This window comes from Schistocerca gregaria, chromosome 1 (assembly GCF_023897955.1).
Source record: "Schistocerca gregaria isolate iqSchGreg1 chromosome 1, iqSchGreg1.2, whole genome shotgun sequence".
Taxonomy (NCBI): Eukaryota; Metazoa; Arthropoda; class Insecta; order Orthoptera; family Acrididae; genus Schistocerca; species Schistocerca gregaria.
Genome location: NC_064920.1, coordinates 532,039,297 through 532,053,282, shown reverse-complemented (window position 1 = coordinate 532,053,282; position 13,986 = coordinate 532,039,297). Strand labels below are relative to the sequence as shown.

The following is a 13,986-nucleotide window of genomic DNA, read 5'->3' as shown; positions in this document are numbered from 1 at the left end:
AACAATCAGTTTAATAAGCCACAGCTGCAAAATACTAACTCGAATTCTTTACAGACGAATGGAAAAACTAGTGGAAGCCGACCACGGGGAAGATCAGTTTGGATTCCGTAGAAATACTGGAACACGTGAGGCAATACTGACCTTACGACTTATCTTAGAAGAAAGATTAAGGAAAGGCAAACCTATGTTTCTAGCATTTGTAGACTTAGAGAAAGCTTTTGACAATGTTGACTGGAATACTCTCTTTCAAATTCTAAAGGTGGCAGGGGTAAAATACAGGGAGCGAAAGGCTATTTACAATTTGTACAGAAACCAGATGGCAGTTATGAGAGTCGAGGGACATGAAAGGGAAGCAGTGGTTGGGAAGGGAGTGAGACAGGGTTGTAGCCTCTCCCCGATGTTATTCAATCTGTATATTGAGCAAGCAGTAAAGGAAACAAAAGAAAAATTCGGAGTAGGTATTAAAATTCATGGAGAAGAAATAAAAACTTTGAGGTTCGCCGATGACATTGTAATTCTGTCAGAGACAGCAAAGGACTTGGAAGAGCAGTTGAACAGAATGGATAGTGTCTTGAAAGGAGGATATAAGATGAACATCAACAAAAGCAAAACGAGGATAATGGAATGTAGTCAAATTAAATCGGGTGATGCTGGGGGAATTAGATTAGGAAATGAGACACTTAAAGTAGTAAAGGAGTTTTGCTATTTAGGAAGTAAAATAACTGATGATGGTCGAAGTAGAGAGGATATAAAATGTAGACTGGCAATGGCAAGGAAAGCGTTTCTGAAGAAGAGGAATTTGTTAACATCGAATATAGATTTATGTATTTGTTTGGAGTGTAGCCATGTATGGAAGTGAAATATGGACGATACATAGTGTGGACAAGAAGGGAATAGAAGCTTTCGAAATGTGGTGCTACAGAAGAATGCTGAAGATTAGATGGGTAGGTCACATAACTAATGAGGAAGTATTGAATAGGATTGGGGAGAAGAGAAGTTTGTGGCACAACTTGACCAGAAGAAGGGATCGGTTGGTAGGACATGTTCTGAGGCATCAAGGGATCACGAATTTAGTATTGGAGGGCAGCGTGGAGGGTAAAAATCGTAGAGGGAGACCAAGAGATGGATACACTAAGCTGATTCAGAAGGATGTAGGTTGCAGTAGGTACTGGGAGATGAAGAAGCTTGCACAGGATAGAGTAGCATGGAGAGCTGCATCAAACCAGTCTCAGGACTGAAGACAACAACAACAACAACAACAGTGCAGGAGATGCATGTGAATAGAATTAGAATCTATGTAAATCACAGCACACTGTAATGCACTATTAGTTGGAAAATTGATCTAGTTATCCTTCCTCCTCCATCACCAACATGTCTTCAAGAAATTTCATACATTGTAAAGGTGAGAGAAGTTCCAATAAGTTGTCTGCGTACGAAATTGATGAACAGCGTGTCTACATGACAAGTTCTTGTCAGATGCCATAATGCTTCGTCTTACATATATTGAGGCGGGTCTTTATATGTCACAAATGCTGTAATACTGAACTGCATATTATTTTAAATTTTATGGTTGTATGTTTCTAGAAGGTTGTAGCTCATGTATTGTAGCTCGTGTATGTTGGACCCTCAATGGTTGACTCCATCTCATAAATGGAACAGAATAGGCCCATCCACGCAGCACCTCTTGTGTTAAATTGAAGAATGTGATGATTTTCTAACAGGGTTCATTATAGGATGCACACACATGTGCCCTTGTATGTACAAAGCACTTCCATGAGTCTTGCAAGGTTAGGGTGACTGTGTTTTTGGAACATACATATTGTTGAAATTCCAGCCTCATAATTAGACTATTAATGCCACAGCTTACTGAACGATCTGTAGGTACTTCAACTAGTTATATGTGTAAAATGATATGGGCTCCCGACAATGGGTGTGATTCTTCTAAATGACAATGCCTGCTTTCACACAAAATAAACATAAGTTATTTCAGATATTTCATAGGGGGTGCTTGGAATATCTACTTTATAGCCCTGATTTCGCCTCCAGTGGTGTACGTCTGTTTACATCCCCTAAAAATGCTCTGATTGGGCAGTACTTTGAAGGCTGTGAGGCTGTCATGCAAGACTTAATTTGTTGGGTGCAAAAGCTGCCACAATACTTTTCTATAAGCTATAATGTTTTTGCCGTATGTGTCATGAAAGGCATATCCACTGAAGTAACTTTATGTAATTTGATTATCTTCCATGGACAGTTAACCTGAGAGTCATGTATTAAAACAAGATGTGAGTTTCATAATGCTTAGTATGATAAAAATCAGTTGCTTATTTCATTAACAACACTGTGGTACTTGAGAAATCGCAAGCTCTGTAAGACTAGGAAATTTCTTTATGATTGCTTATCTTTGTAGTTATCATGTTTGCTGCAGAGTTAGCCAGACATCTGCTGGAGGGAGCTGAGAACTTTGACACCCGTGTATGGGTTGCAGCTGTTGCTGTCGTCATGGGAACACTGCTGATGCTTGCTATTGGCACTTGTTACCTGCTGTACAAGGAATGTCACATTCCATCTAGTGAGTACCATTCTGTAACTGGAACAACAGTATTAGTTTTTAGTAACATGTACTAACTTTGTCTGTTAACTCTGCATGCAGCTTTTGAAAGTGAATGACTAGTAAATAATAATGATTGCCAGATATGTAAAAAATAAGAATACTGTTAGAATCATAACCAACATATCATAAGCATGGCTGTATTAAAGTTATTTTGTGTATCAACTGTACTTGACATTATTCTTTGGTCACAATTTGTTTATTTCCAACTCTTATACAGCACCATAGTTTATCATTTTGTTGAGGCTTACTGGCCTACTTCACTGTTGAACAGGCATATTTCTGAATTTATAATCAGCTTCATTTTCCATTCATAGTTTTGTCTATTAACTTCTTTTACAAATATTTATCAACTGTCTATATATATATCATCCAAATTATTGTGTCAACTACGCAGTTCATTTTATATGACCCATTATGTGTGTCACATGAACATCAAACTAGGCATGAATGTGTTCTTGGGCAATATAATTTCCAACACAGAAGAAACTGAACTACAGTGTGTTGTAGTAGATCCAGTGCTGTCAGTTCTTCTAGGCTTATGGATGACTATTGAAAGTGTTAATTATAGTGTACAGCAACCCTCCTATATTAAGAAGTTCAGAACATTAAAAGCAGATTTCATTATGTACTTGAGGGATGGGTTATCCGAGGTTTAGAGGGGAATTCAGAGTAACTGTGACAACATTGGCCCTATCTTTGATATGTTTATTGATAGTCTCTGTAACTTACTCAGTAAATGTTGCCCACAAGTAAGAATAACTACTCCCCTATCTAAAAGAACTAAGAGGTAAGCTTTTTGCCTTGTACGCTATGACAAAAGCTGGCAATTGTGTTATGAAACAGAGATATAGGGTAGAATAATAATAATCACACAGAGGACAGAAATGCAAATAGCAGGAAATGCAAAGAGCCTGGAAGTTACTAAACTTCATAGTAGGGAAACTCATAATGAAGCAAGTGACTCCAGTCTCACCTGATGTGCTAAATAACTTCTTCATAAGCGGTGCAAGTCATGGAGAATCTACTACATCAGCAACAGATGATAACAGTTCTGAAGGTACTTTGGGCAATATAGGTGCACCTGATTTGAGACACATTACTTTCAAGTAGACTCAGAGTAATTGCCAGATTGTATACCAAACTGTATCTAAACAAGGTAACTCACATAGTGAAGATATCTATAGCTTCTCAAATTACATCCTAAAACGTGTAATTAAATGTTTCCTCTGACTTACTTTATAAACTGCATGCTTCAAGCTGGTAAATTCCCTGGTGTCTTAAAATTTACAATTGTTGCCCCAGTTTAAAATAAGGGAGATAGAAACAGTCCTGACAGCTATAGGCCAGTCTCCCTCATTTCTGTTGTATCTGTTGTCATAGACTACTGCATGAAACAACTACTTTGAAGCTACACATTACGAACAATCTGCTAATATCTTCTGTGCTATACAGCTCTAGGCTTGGTCTGTCCACCACTGAAGCTCTAAAATCTCTGGTTACAGATGTTGTGGAATGTTTGGAATGCCATTCTTTTGCCTGTACTGTGCTCCTGGATCTAAGTACAGCATTTGAACTGTCTCACATGATTTCCTAAATCTAAATTTGAAAAATATGGCATCAAGGATAATGTATCAATAGTGTCTCATAGCTAGGAAACAAGTTGTTACCATAAATAACTGTAGATCAAATACCCTGCCTGTTACTACAGAAGTGTTGCAACACTCTGTCCCAGGCCTTTTTGTTTTTCTTGTACGTATTAGAATGCTCTGCCTTGTTCTTTTCCCTGAAGGCATAACACTTTTACTGTCAACCATTTTGAGTAGTGATTGCTAAAAATGTCATACAGTTTTTATACTGCCAAGCAGTGTTCTGTTTAAATTGCCACATGTCATGCTGCATTCAGTATAAAACTATGAAAAAATGCCATTCACCTACAGAAGTAAGTAGTTTATTATGGTATACCTAGATTTTCATGTTTCATCACTTTAAATTGTTTATAAGTGACAAAATATTAAAAACAAAGATTCCAAGACTTACCAAGTGGGAAAGCGCCAGTAGATAGGAACAATAAATAAAACACACAAACACACACACAGAATTACTAGCTTTCGCAACCGATGGTTGCTTCTTCAGGAAAGAGGGAAGGAGAGGGAAAGACGAAAGGATAAGGGTTTTAAGGGAGAGGGTAAGGAGTCATTCCAATCCCGGGAGCGGAAAGACTTCCTTCCCTTAGGGGGAAAAAAGGACAGGTGTACACTCGCGCACACACACACATATCCATCCGCACACACACAGACACAAGCAGACATATTTAAAGGCAAAGAGTAAGGGCAGAGATGGCAGTCATGGCGGAAGTACAGAGGCAAAGAAGTTGTTGAAAGACAGGTGAGGTATGAGCGGCGGCAACTTGAAATTAGCGGAGGTTGAGGCCTGGCGGATATCGAGAAGAGAGGATATACTGAAGGGCGAGTTCCCATCTCCGGAGTTCGGATAGGTTGGTGTTGGTGGGAAGTATCCAGATAACTCGGACGGTGTAACACTGTACCAAGATGTGCTGGCCGTGCACCAAGGCATGTTTAGCCACAGGGTGATCCTCATTACCAATAAACACTGTCTGCCTGTGTCCATTCATGCGAATGGACAGTTTGTTGCTGGTCATTCCCACATAGAAAGCATCACAGTGTAGGCAGGTCAGTTGGTAAATCACGTGGGTGCTTTCACACGTGGCTCTCCCTTTGATCGGGTACACCTTCCGGGTTACAGGACTGGAGTAGGTGGTGGTGGGAGGGTGCATAGGACAGGTTTTACACCGGGGGCGGTTGCAAGGGTAGGAGCCAGAGGGTAGGGAAGGTGGTTTGGGGATTTCATAGGGATGAACCAAGAGGTTACAAAGGTTAGGCGGATGGCGGAAAGACACTCTTGGTGGAGTGAGGAGGATTTCATGAAGGATGGATCTCATTTCGGGGCAGGATTTTAGGAAGTCGTATCCCTGCTGGAGAGCCACATCCAAAGTCTGATCCAGTCCCGGGAAGTATCCTGTCACAAGTGGGGCACTTTTGGGGTTCTTCTGTGAGAGGTTCTGGGTTTGAGGGGATGAGGAAGTGGCTCTGGTTACCTTCTTCTGTACCAGGTCGGGAGGGTAGATGCGGGATGCGAAAGCTGTTTTCAGGTTGTTGGTGTAATGGTCGAGGGATTCAAGACTGGAGCAGATTTGTTTGCCACAAAGGCCTAGGCTGTAGGGAAGGGACCGTTTGATATGGAATGCGTGGCAGCTGTCATAATGGAGGTACTGTTGCTTGTTGGTGGGTTTGATGAGGACGGATGTGTGAAGCTGGCCATTGGACAGATGGAGGTCAACGTCAAGGAAAGTGGCATGGGATTTGGAGTAGGACCAGGTGAATCTGATGGAACCAAAGGAGTTGAGGTTGGAGAGGAAATTCTGGAGTTGTTCTTCACTGTGAGTCCAGATCATGAAGATGTCATCAGTAAATCTGTACCAAACTTTGGGTTGGCAGGCTTGGGTAACCAAGAAGGCTTCCTCTAAGCGACCCATAAATAGGTTGGCATACGAGGGGGCCTTCCTGGTACCCATGGCTGTTCCCTTTAATTGTTGGTATGTCTGGCCTTCAAAAGTGAAGAAGTTGTGGGTCAGGATGAAGCTGGCTAAGGTGACGAGGAAAGAGGTTTTGGGTAGGGTGGCAGGTGATTGGCGTGAAAGGAAGTGCTCCATTGCAGTGAGGCCCTGGACGTGCGGGACATTTGTGTATAGGGAAGTGGCATCAATGGTTACAAGGATGGTTTCCGGGGGTAACAAACTGGGTATGGATTCCAGGCGTTCGAGAAAGTGGTTGGTGTCTTTGATGAAGGATGAGAGACTGCATGTAATGGGTTGACGGTGTTGATCTACGTAGGCAGAGCCTGCCAGCCCAAAGTTTGGTACAGATTTATTGATGACATCTTCATGATCTGGACTCACAGTGAAGAACAACTCCAGAATTTTCTCTCCAACCTCAACTCCTTTGGTTCCATCAGATTCACCTGGTCCTACTCCAAATCCCATGCCACTTTCCTTGACGTTGACCTCCATCTGTCCAATGGCTAGCTTCACACATCCGTCCTCATCAAACCCACCAACAAGCAACAGTACCTCCATTATGACAGCTGCCACGCATTCCATATCAAACAGTCCCTTCCCTACAGCCTAGGCCTTTGTGGCAAACAAATCTGCTCCAGTCCTGAATCCCTCGACCATTACACCAACAACCTGAAAACAGCTTTCGCATCCCGCATCTACCCTCCCGACCTGGTACAGAAGAAGATAACCAGAGCCACTTCCTCATCCCCTCAAACCCAGAACCTCTCACAGAAGAACCCCAAAAGTGCCCCACTTGTGACAGGATACTTCCCGGGACTGGATCAGACTCTGAATGTGGCTCTCCAGCAGGGATACGACTTCCTAAAATCCTGCCCCGAAATGAGATCCATCCTTCATGAAATCCTCCCCACTCCACCAAGAGTGTCTTTCCGCCATCCACCTAACCTTCGTAACCTCTTTGTTCATCCCTATGAAATCCCCAAACCACCTTCCCTATCCTCTGGCTCCTACCCTTGCAACCGCCCCCGGTGTAAAACCTGTCCTATGCACCCTCCCACCACCACCTACTCCAGTCCTGTAACCCGGAAGGTGTACCCGATCAAAGGGAGAGCCACGTGTGAAAGCACCCACGTGATTTACCAACTGACCTGCCTACACTGTGATGCTTTCTATGTGGGAATGACCAGCAACAAACTGTCCATTCGCATGAATGGACACAGGCAGACAGTGTTTATTGGTAATGAGGATCACCCTGTGGCTAAACATGCCTTGGTGCACGGCCAGCACATCTTGGCACAGTGTTAAACCGTCCTAGTTATCTGGATACTTCCCACCAATACCAACCTATCTGAACTCCGGAGATGGGAACTCGCCCTTCAGTATATCCTCCCTTCTCGATATCCGCCAGGCCTCAACCTCCGCTAATTTCAAGTTGCCGCCGCTCATACCTCACCTGTCTTTCAACAACTTCTTTGCCTCTGTACTTCCGCCATGACTGCCATCTCTGCCCTTACTCTTTGCCTTTAAATATGTCTGCTTGTGTCTGTGTGTGTGCGGATGGATATGTGTGTGTGTGTGTGTGCGCGAGTGTACACCTGTCCTTTTTTCCCCCTAAGGGAAGGAAGTCTTTCCGCCCCCGGGATTGGAATGACTCCTTACCCTCTCCCTTAAAACCCTTATCCTTTCGTCTTTCCCTCTCCTTCCCTCTTTCCTGAAGAAGCAACCATCGATTGCGAAAGCTAGTAATTCTCTCTCTCTCTCTCTCTCTCTCTCTCTCTCTCTCTCTCTCTCTCTGTGTGTGTGTGTGTGTGTGTGTGTGTGTGTGTGTTTTTTTTTTTTTTTTTTTTTTTTTTTTTTTTTTTTTTTTTTTTTCCATTGTGCCTGTTTGCCGGCGCTTTCCCGCTTGGTAAGTCTTGGAATCTTTGTTTTTAATATATATATGATTTTGTTTATATATAATTAACACTACACTTGATTTCAAGAAAGTTCACAAATGTTCAAAAACAAATACAAATTTCTAAGTAAAATGACAAAAGAAAAATGAATTTTTAATATTATTTACAGAAATAATAAGTATAATAATTGGATAGTGTGTTATAGTATGCCTGATGTATGCAGTTATGTATCACCTGACACTTGTGTTTTGGAGCAGAATACATTTTACCAAACTGTGATAATGCCTTAGATGGTTTTGTGCTCCTGAATGAAAACAGTGTATGTCTTTCATTGAGTTCTGTATTCAGTATGTTTTGTTGATTCTTGGCATTAAATTGACCTTGAGAAAACCATTAAGATCCTAAAAAAAACCATTGTATTGTTTTGTTTTTTAAGTTTGTTTGCATTTTCACAGTTTTTTTCTGTGATGAGGGATGATGCCACTTGAGTGGTTAATGCTTGATATCTGTGATAAAGTGAGATACCCATGTCTTATTTCTAGTAACTTTTTGATAAAGAAGGGCATTTGCATCTGCTTCATACCACATAAAAAATATCAGTGATGCACGAATTCTCAGTTGCAGGGGAACTAGTCAGGCAAAAACTTTCCTATGGGCCTATGTGTTAGTATACAGTATCACCAGTTGCAAAAATGTTTGGGGAAAAATGTGTTGTTGCTCTAGGGCAACACATCGTGTTTCACAGGTTTTTTCTGTATTTGAATCTTCAAGTCAGCTATGATTCTTGACACAGATCTGGGTGAGTTTCACCCATTGTTGAACATTTAACACCAATTTCTCACATTTCTACTGTGTCACCACTCCCTACAGTTGACAGTAAATTCCTGCAGGTTTCAATTTCAGAGCATTCAAAAATCAAATAAATCTCTAACCTCACATTTGGAAATAATTTGTGTTGCACAGTTCATTTTAAACAGTTACAGAATACACAATAATAATTTGTTTGACTGGCACTCACATATCACTGAGGCAAGATGCTGAGGTTGAGTTTGACTATGTGTAGAAGCCTGATATCACACTGCACAGTAAGCATGGAGTGTAGGTTGTTACCTTATGGATTACTCTCATATAATCTTGTGAGGTAGTTTGTCTGATGCAGCTAAATGGAAGGCTTTTTATTGTGCCATACACATTCTACTTATTCTTATTTGTGAAGCATCTTCAGTGGTCTGCGATACATGTTTCGTCATCATCATCATCATCATCATCATCATCTTCTTCTTCTTCTTCTTCTTCTTCTTCTTCTTCTTCTTCTTTCATTTTGGCCATCTTAGGACTACGTAATTCACTTCAGCTTCCTTTCTTCTGGTCTTTCTTATTTCCCAATATTCTTTCATTCTCATTATTTGCAAACTTCTTCATTCTTCTGTTGAAGATGATTTTGTTCTGGGTCTTGTTCTGTGCTTGAAAGCTTTGAAGGCCTGAATTTTTTATTTAAAAATCACCCTGTTGTGTATCTCATTCGTGTCTTCTCATTTCTTCCAGATCTCTTGGATCCATCGTACTTTGGTTTTCTTGTTCATTAGAAATTGTGCGATTCACCATGTTAACCTCACCTGGTCCATTCAGAGGATGTGTCTGAAGAACATGCTCCTTTTCTGATGATGTCAGGATTTTTTTCTGTCTTAGTATACAGTTCCTGGTTGGCTCGGTTTCTAAATTGACCATCTTCTGTTCTTCGATATCCTGAGAATCTTTCATTCTATCAGTTTTAGCCTCTTGATCACTCCGGTTCTTGCTAAGTTGAGAGTTTCTGCTGCATATAGAGCTTCAGGGTGGATCACTATTTGGTAATGTTTCAATTTTGCATTTATTGAAATATTCTTCTTATTATAGGTGTTGATAGTTTATAAGCTAAGTTCATCTTGTTTATTCATGCTCCCATTGATTCTTTTTCGGTCATTCCAATGTTTATCCATTCTCCAAGGCATTTGAATCTCTCCACCTTCTGAAGTTTCCCTCCTTCTGTTGTCATCCATTTAGGAGCTGCCATGATGTTTGTCATATATTGTATCTTCTCAATAGAGATCTGTAGGTCTGCATTGGCTACATGTATCTGCAGTTTTGAGGTTTGGTTAACAGCCTCTTCTAGTAATTCGGACAAGATCACAATGTCATCTGTGAATGCTAGACAATTTACCCGTATTCCTTTAGTCTTACACCCCAGTTGTATTCCACACATTCCTTTCATTCCTTGTCACTACTCTCTGATCACCTTATCAATGACACAATTAAAGAGCAGAGGGAGAGTCCGTCTCCCTGTCTCACCCCGATTGTAATTTTAAAGGCCCCCGACAGCTATCCTCTGAACTTGACCTTGGGTGTTGTGCTGCTTAGGGTTTGTTTAACCAGTTCACTAGATTTTCTATCAAAACTCATCTCCCCTAAAATTTGGAACAGTGTGTGTCTGTCTACAGAATCATAGGCTTTCTTGAAGTCTGTGAATGTAAGCACAAACTTTTTACTCCTCTGTTTTTGATAAGTGACTATCAGTTTTAGATTCAGGATCTGTTATGCACATGATCTCTCCTTTCTGAAGCCTCCTTGGTACTCATCAATCTGTGGATTTAGTTGTTCTTCCACTCTATTTAGCAGTGCTTTTGAGAATACCTTATACACCACAGGTGTTAAAGAAATTCCCCTGTAGTTCCCAGGTTCCGTCTTACTGCTTTGCTTGTGTGTAGGATATGTATTAGTGCCGATGTGCAACCTTCTGGAAGCTGCTGCTCTTTCCAGATTTTTCATTTAATTTGTTAAATGTAATACATGTTTGTTTTTGTAGATAATAATTTGTTACATAATAATCGTAGGTTTGGTATTACATTATAGTTTTTTGTTGTTGCAAGGGCTCTTTGTGTGTGAAAGTGTACCATTTCTTTTTGTTAGTCAAGTTATGGGTCTTGCTGTTCTGTATGTTGTATGTACTGCGAACAAGAAAGTAATAAATGACCAAATCAATATAAGTAACAACTCATTGATAATGTTAGCCACCAAAAAAAAGGGGGAAGGATATAGAACACACCAAGACTAAATAACAATAAAGAAAAGTGCGCTCTTATGCGTGCGCCCCCCCCCCAACACACACACACACACACACACACACACACACACACACACACACACACACACAATATTAAACTACAGACAGGCATGACACCACAACACAAAAAAAAGATGAAAGAGAAAACACAGAACAACATTGGCTAAACTACAAACAGTAAAAAACCCAAACCAAAATACAGTGAGCAGTGTAAAGTGCTAAGTCACCATGTTATAAAATGCTGAAAATCAGACATCCTAGGTACACATAACATCTAAGTGCATCTCCAGGACAGCATTAGTAAGACCACAAATCATGTGACAAATCTGTAATTATTACATAATACATTTATTATATACAAAACAAATGTGTATTACGGGCTCCAGAAATGAAAGGAAATGAAACAAATGTGGCACAATAAAAGAGCCTCTCATGTAGTTGCATTAGCCAAAACACATCTAAGGAATGTAGAAGCGACTAAAAAATGACAGAAAACAAAAAAGACTCGTGTCTTCTGTTTGTATCAAATGCCAGAAGATGACAGTGTAGAAACAAATTGTACTTCACTATCTTGTGAAATAAATGTTCATTGCTCTCATGTCTGAGAGATATTTCCACTTAGGTAGCATCTGAATTTATGTAAAACTCCATGGCTGCATCTGTCTGCTTATCCTCCTTGAAATACATGTTGTTATCTTTGTGTGAATCGTCACTCAAGCGTACACCAGGGGTTTATTTGTAGACACATACATTGATAAACTTCCCTTGATCCTTTGCGCATGTTTGCGTGAGGAAAAATTGTAATTGTTCAAAAACTGGTCACAGTTTTATGTCAGAGGCATTGCTCTACCATTTTCAAGAACAATTGGGCAACCGATCTTCACTGTATTCTTTCCCTTATTGGATTTAGTTCAGGCTCAGGAATTATGAAGTATCAAAAAATAGGGTACGGAGCCTGCCATGTTGAAACATTCAGACAGTCTCAGATGGTTTTTTTGGTGTTTTCAGATGATGGAACACTGATTACAAAATTTAAATCGTTCAAGGACTTCTCAGCTCAGTATCACCTGCCTCCATAACCAAGATCGCTACCGAGCGAGGTGGCGCAGTGGTTAGCACACTGGACTCGTATTCGGGAGGACGACGGTTCAATCCCGTCTCCGGCCATCCTGATTTAGGTTTTCCGTGATTTCCCTAAATCGTTTCAGGCAAATGCCGGGATGGTTCCTTTGAAAGGGCACGGCCGATTTCCTTCCCAATCCTTCCCTAACCCGAGCTTGCGCTCCGTCTCTAAAGACCTCGTTGTCGACGGGACGTTAAACACTAACCACCACCACCACCAAGATCGCTAAAGCACGCTTGTGTGGTAGTGCTTGACTTGGATGTCAGCTGGTTAGAATCCTGTTGATAGATGAAAGGGAAGCAGAGGTGGTGGCATATGGTTCTTGAACACCAGTTTTTGTGCCAATATCTTTGATTAAGTTCCAAACCTTTCCGCAATTGTCTCATGAAGTGAGGACATGTGATACTGCTGATGGTGATCCGTCCGTTGGCTAGTGCTGTTAAGCTTGGTGGCCCCTTTATGCTGTTTGCAAGGAGAGGCTATGTGCTGGCACCAGGTTTCACCCTCTCCCTTCTGTCATCATCTCCAACATGATCATGACACTACACCACACGTACTAGCATATTGGAGACATGTCAGTGTTGTACACATAAAAAAGACATCCTCTGCATACTGAAACTGGTTTCACAATGTACTCTACATCCTAACTATAAAGGAAGTTGTGTTTGTTTTTACAATGTCAGAAAAGTTTGATTCAGCGTGTAAGCTACCAGTGGGAATGTAAAAGAACATATGAAACTTTTCTGAGGCCAGTTCCCTCATTTGTGTCTTGGTAGAGCGCATGCACTCCACTGATGGAAGTGTCCTAGCCATTAGTGGGGGTGACATTCCCATCACTGTGTGTTATACCTTCAGTTGATCACACACACACACACACACACACACACACACACACACACACACACACACACACACACACACACCAAATCAGTGTGCAGTGTGTGGCAGTGGTACTTTTTAAAATCCTAGTCATTTCCTTTCCTGTTCCACTCACTAATGGAGTGAGAGAAAAAATAACTACCTTCATGCCCACATAAGAGTACTAATCTCCCTTACTTTGTTCATACTGTCATTACATGAGATGAACATTGGAGATAGTAGAATCATTGTGCAGTCTATTGCAAATGCTGGTTTTCTAAAATCAATAGAGTGTCACAAAAATATTGTCTTTGTCCCTCCCAGGATTCCCATCCAAGATCACAGAACATTTGCACAACACTCTTGTGGTAACAAAATTGCCCAGTGGTGATCTGTAACTCTTATGCAGTACTCAAACAAGTGCTCTGTCTGTGGTACCTGTGTAGGTGCAGGATTCACCCAATAAACCAGTCTGCCATTTATTTTCCTTAAACTAATGCTATGTGCTCATTGCATGTCATGTCATTTTGCAGTTTATTTATTATCATGTCAAAAGTGTGTGTGTGTGTGTATATATATTTGACATAATTTTACACAAAAGAAGACCAAAAATTGGACACTGCAAGTGCATTTGGTGTAGCTCTCATAAAGTCTTGCAATGTGCAGATGATTGGTGGCGATGAGGAATACTGAAGGAAATGGCTTTTAGTCTGCTCAACGCCACAATGTTGAATCTAGGTACTTAATTGAGGTGGCTGAGTCAAGCAGGTTATCATTAACAATGTTTTCAAGCATTACAGGAAT

The 13,986-nt window shown here is 40.9% G+C and overlaps 1 protein-coding gene across 2 annotated transcripts in view; it reads left to right on the top strand.

Moving 5' to 3' along the window:
- LOC126355220 (protein turtle homolog A) overlaps window positions 1-13,986 on the top strand; it is a 95,616-nt gene that overhangs the window by 43,462 nt on the left and 38,168 nt on the right. For both annotated transcript variants that reach the window (XM_050005481.1, XM_050005489.1), the window contains exon 5: window positions 2,426-2,569. In XM_050005481.1, coding sequence (XP_049861438.1) covers window positions 2,426-2,569 — 144 coding nt within the window. The remainder of the gene's footprint in view (window positions 1-2,425; window positions 2,570-13,986) is intronic.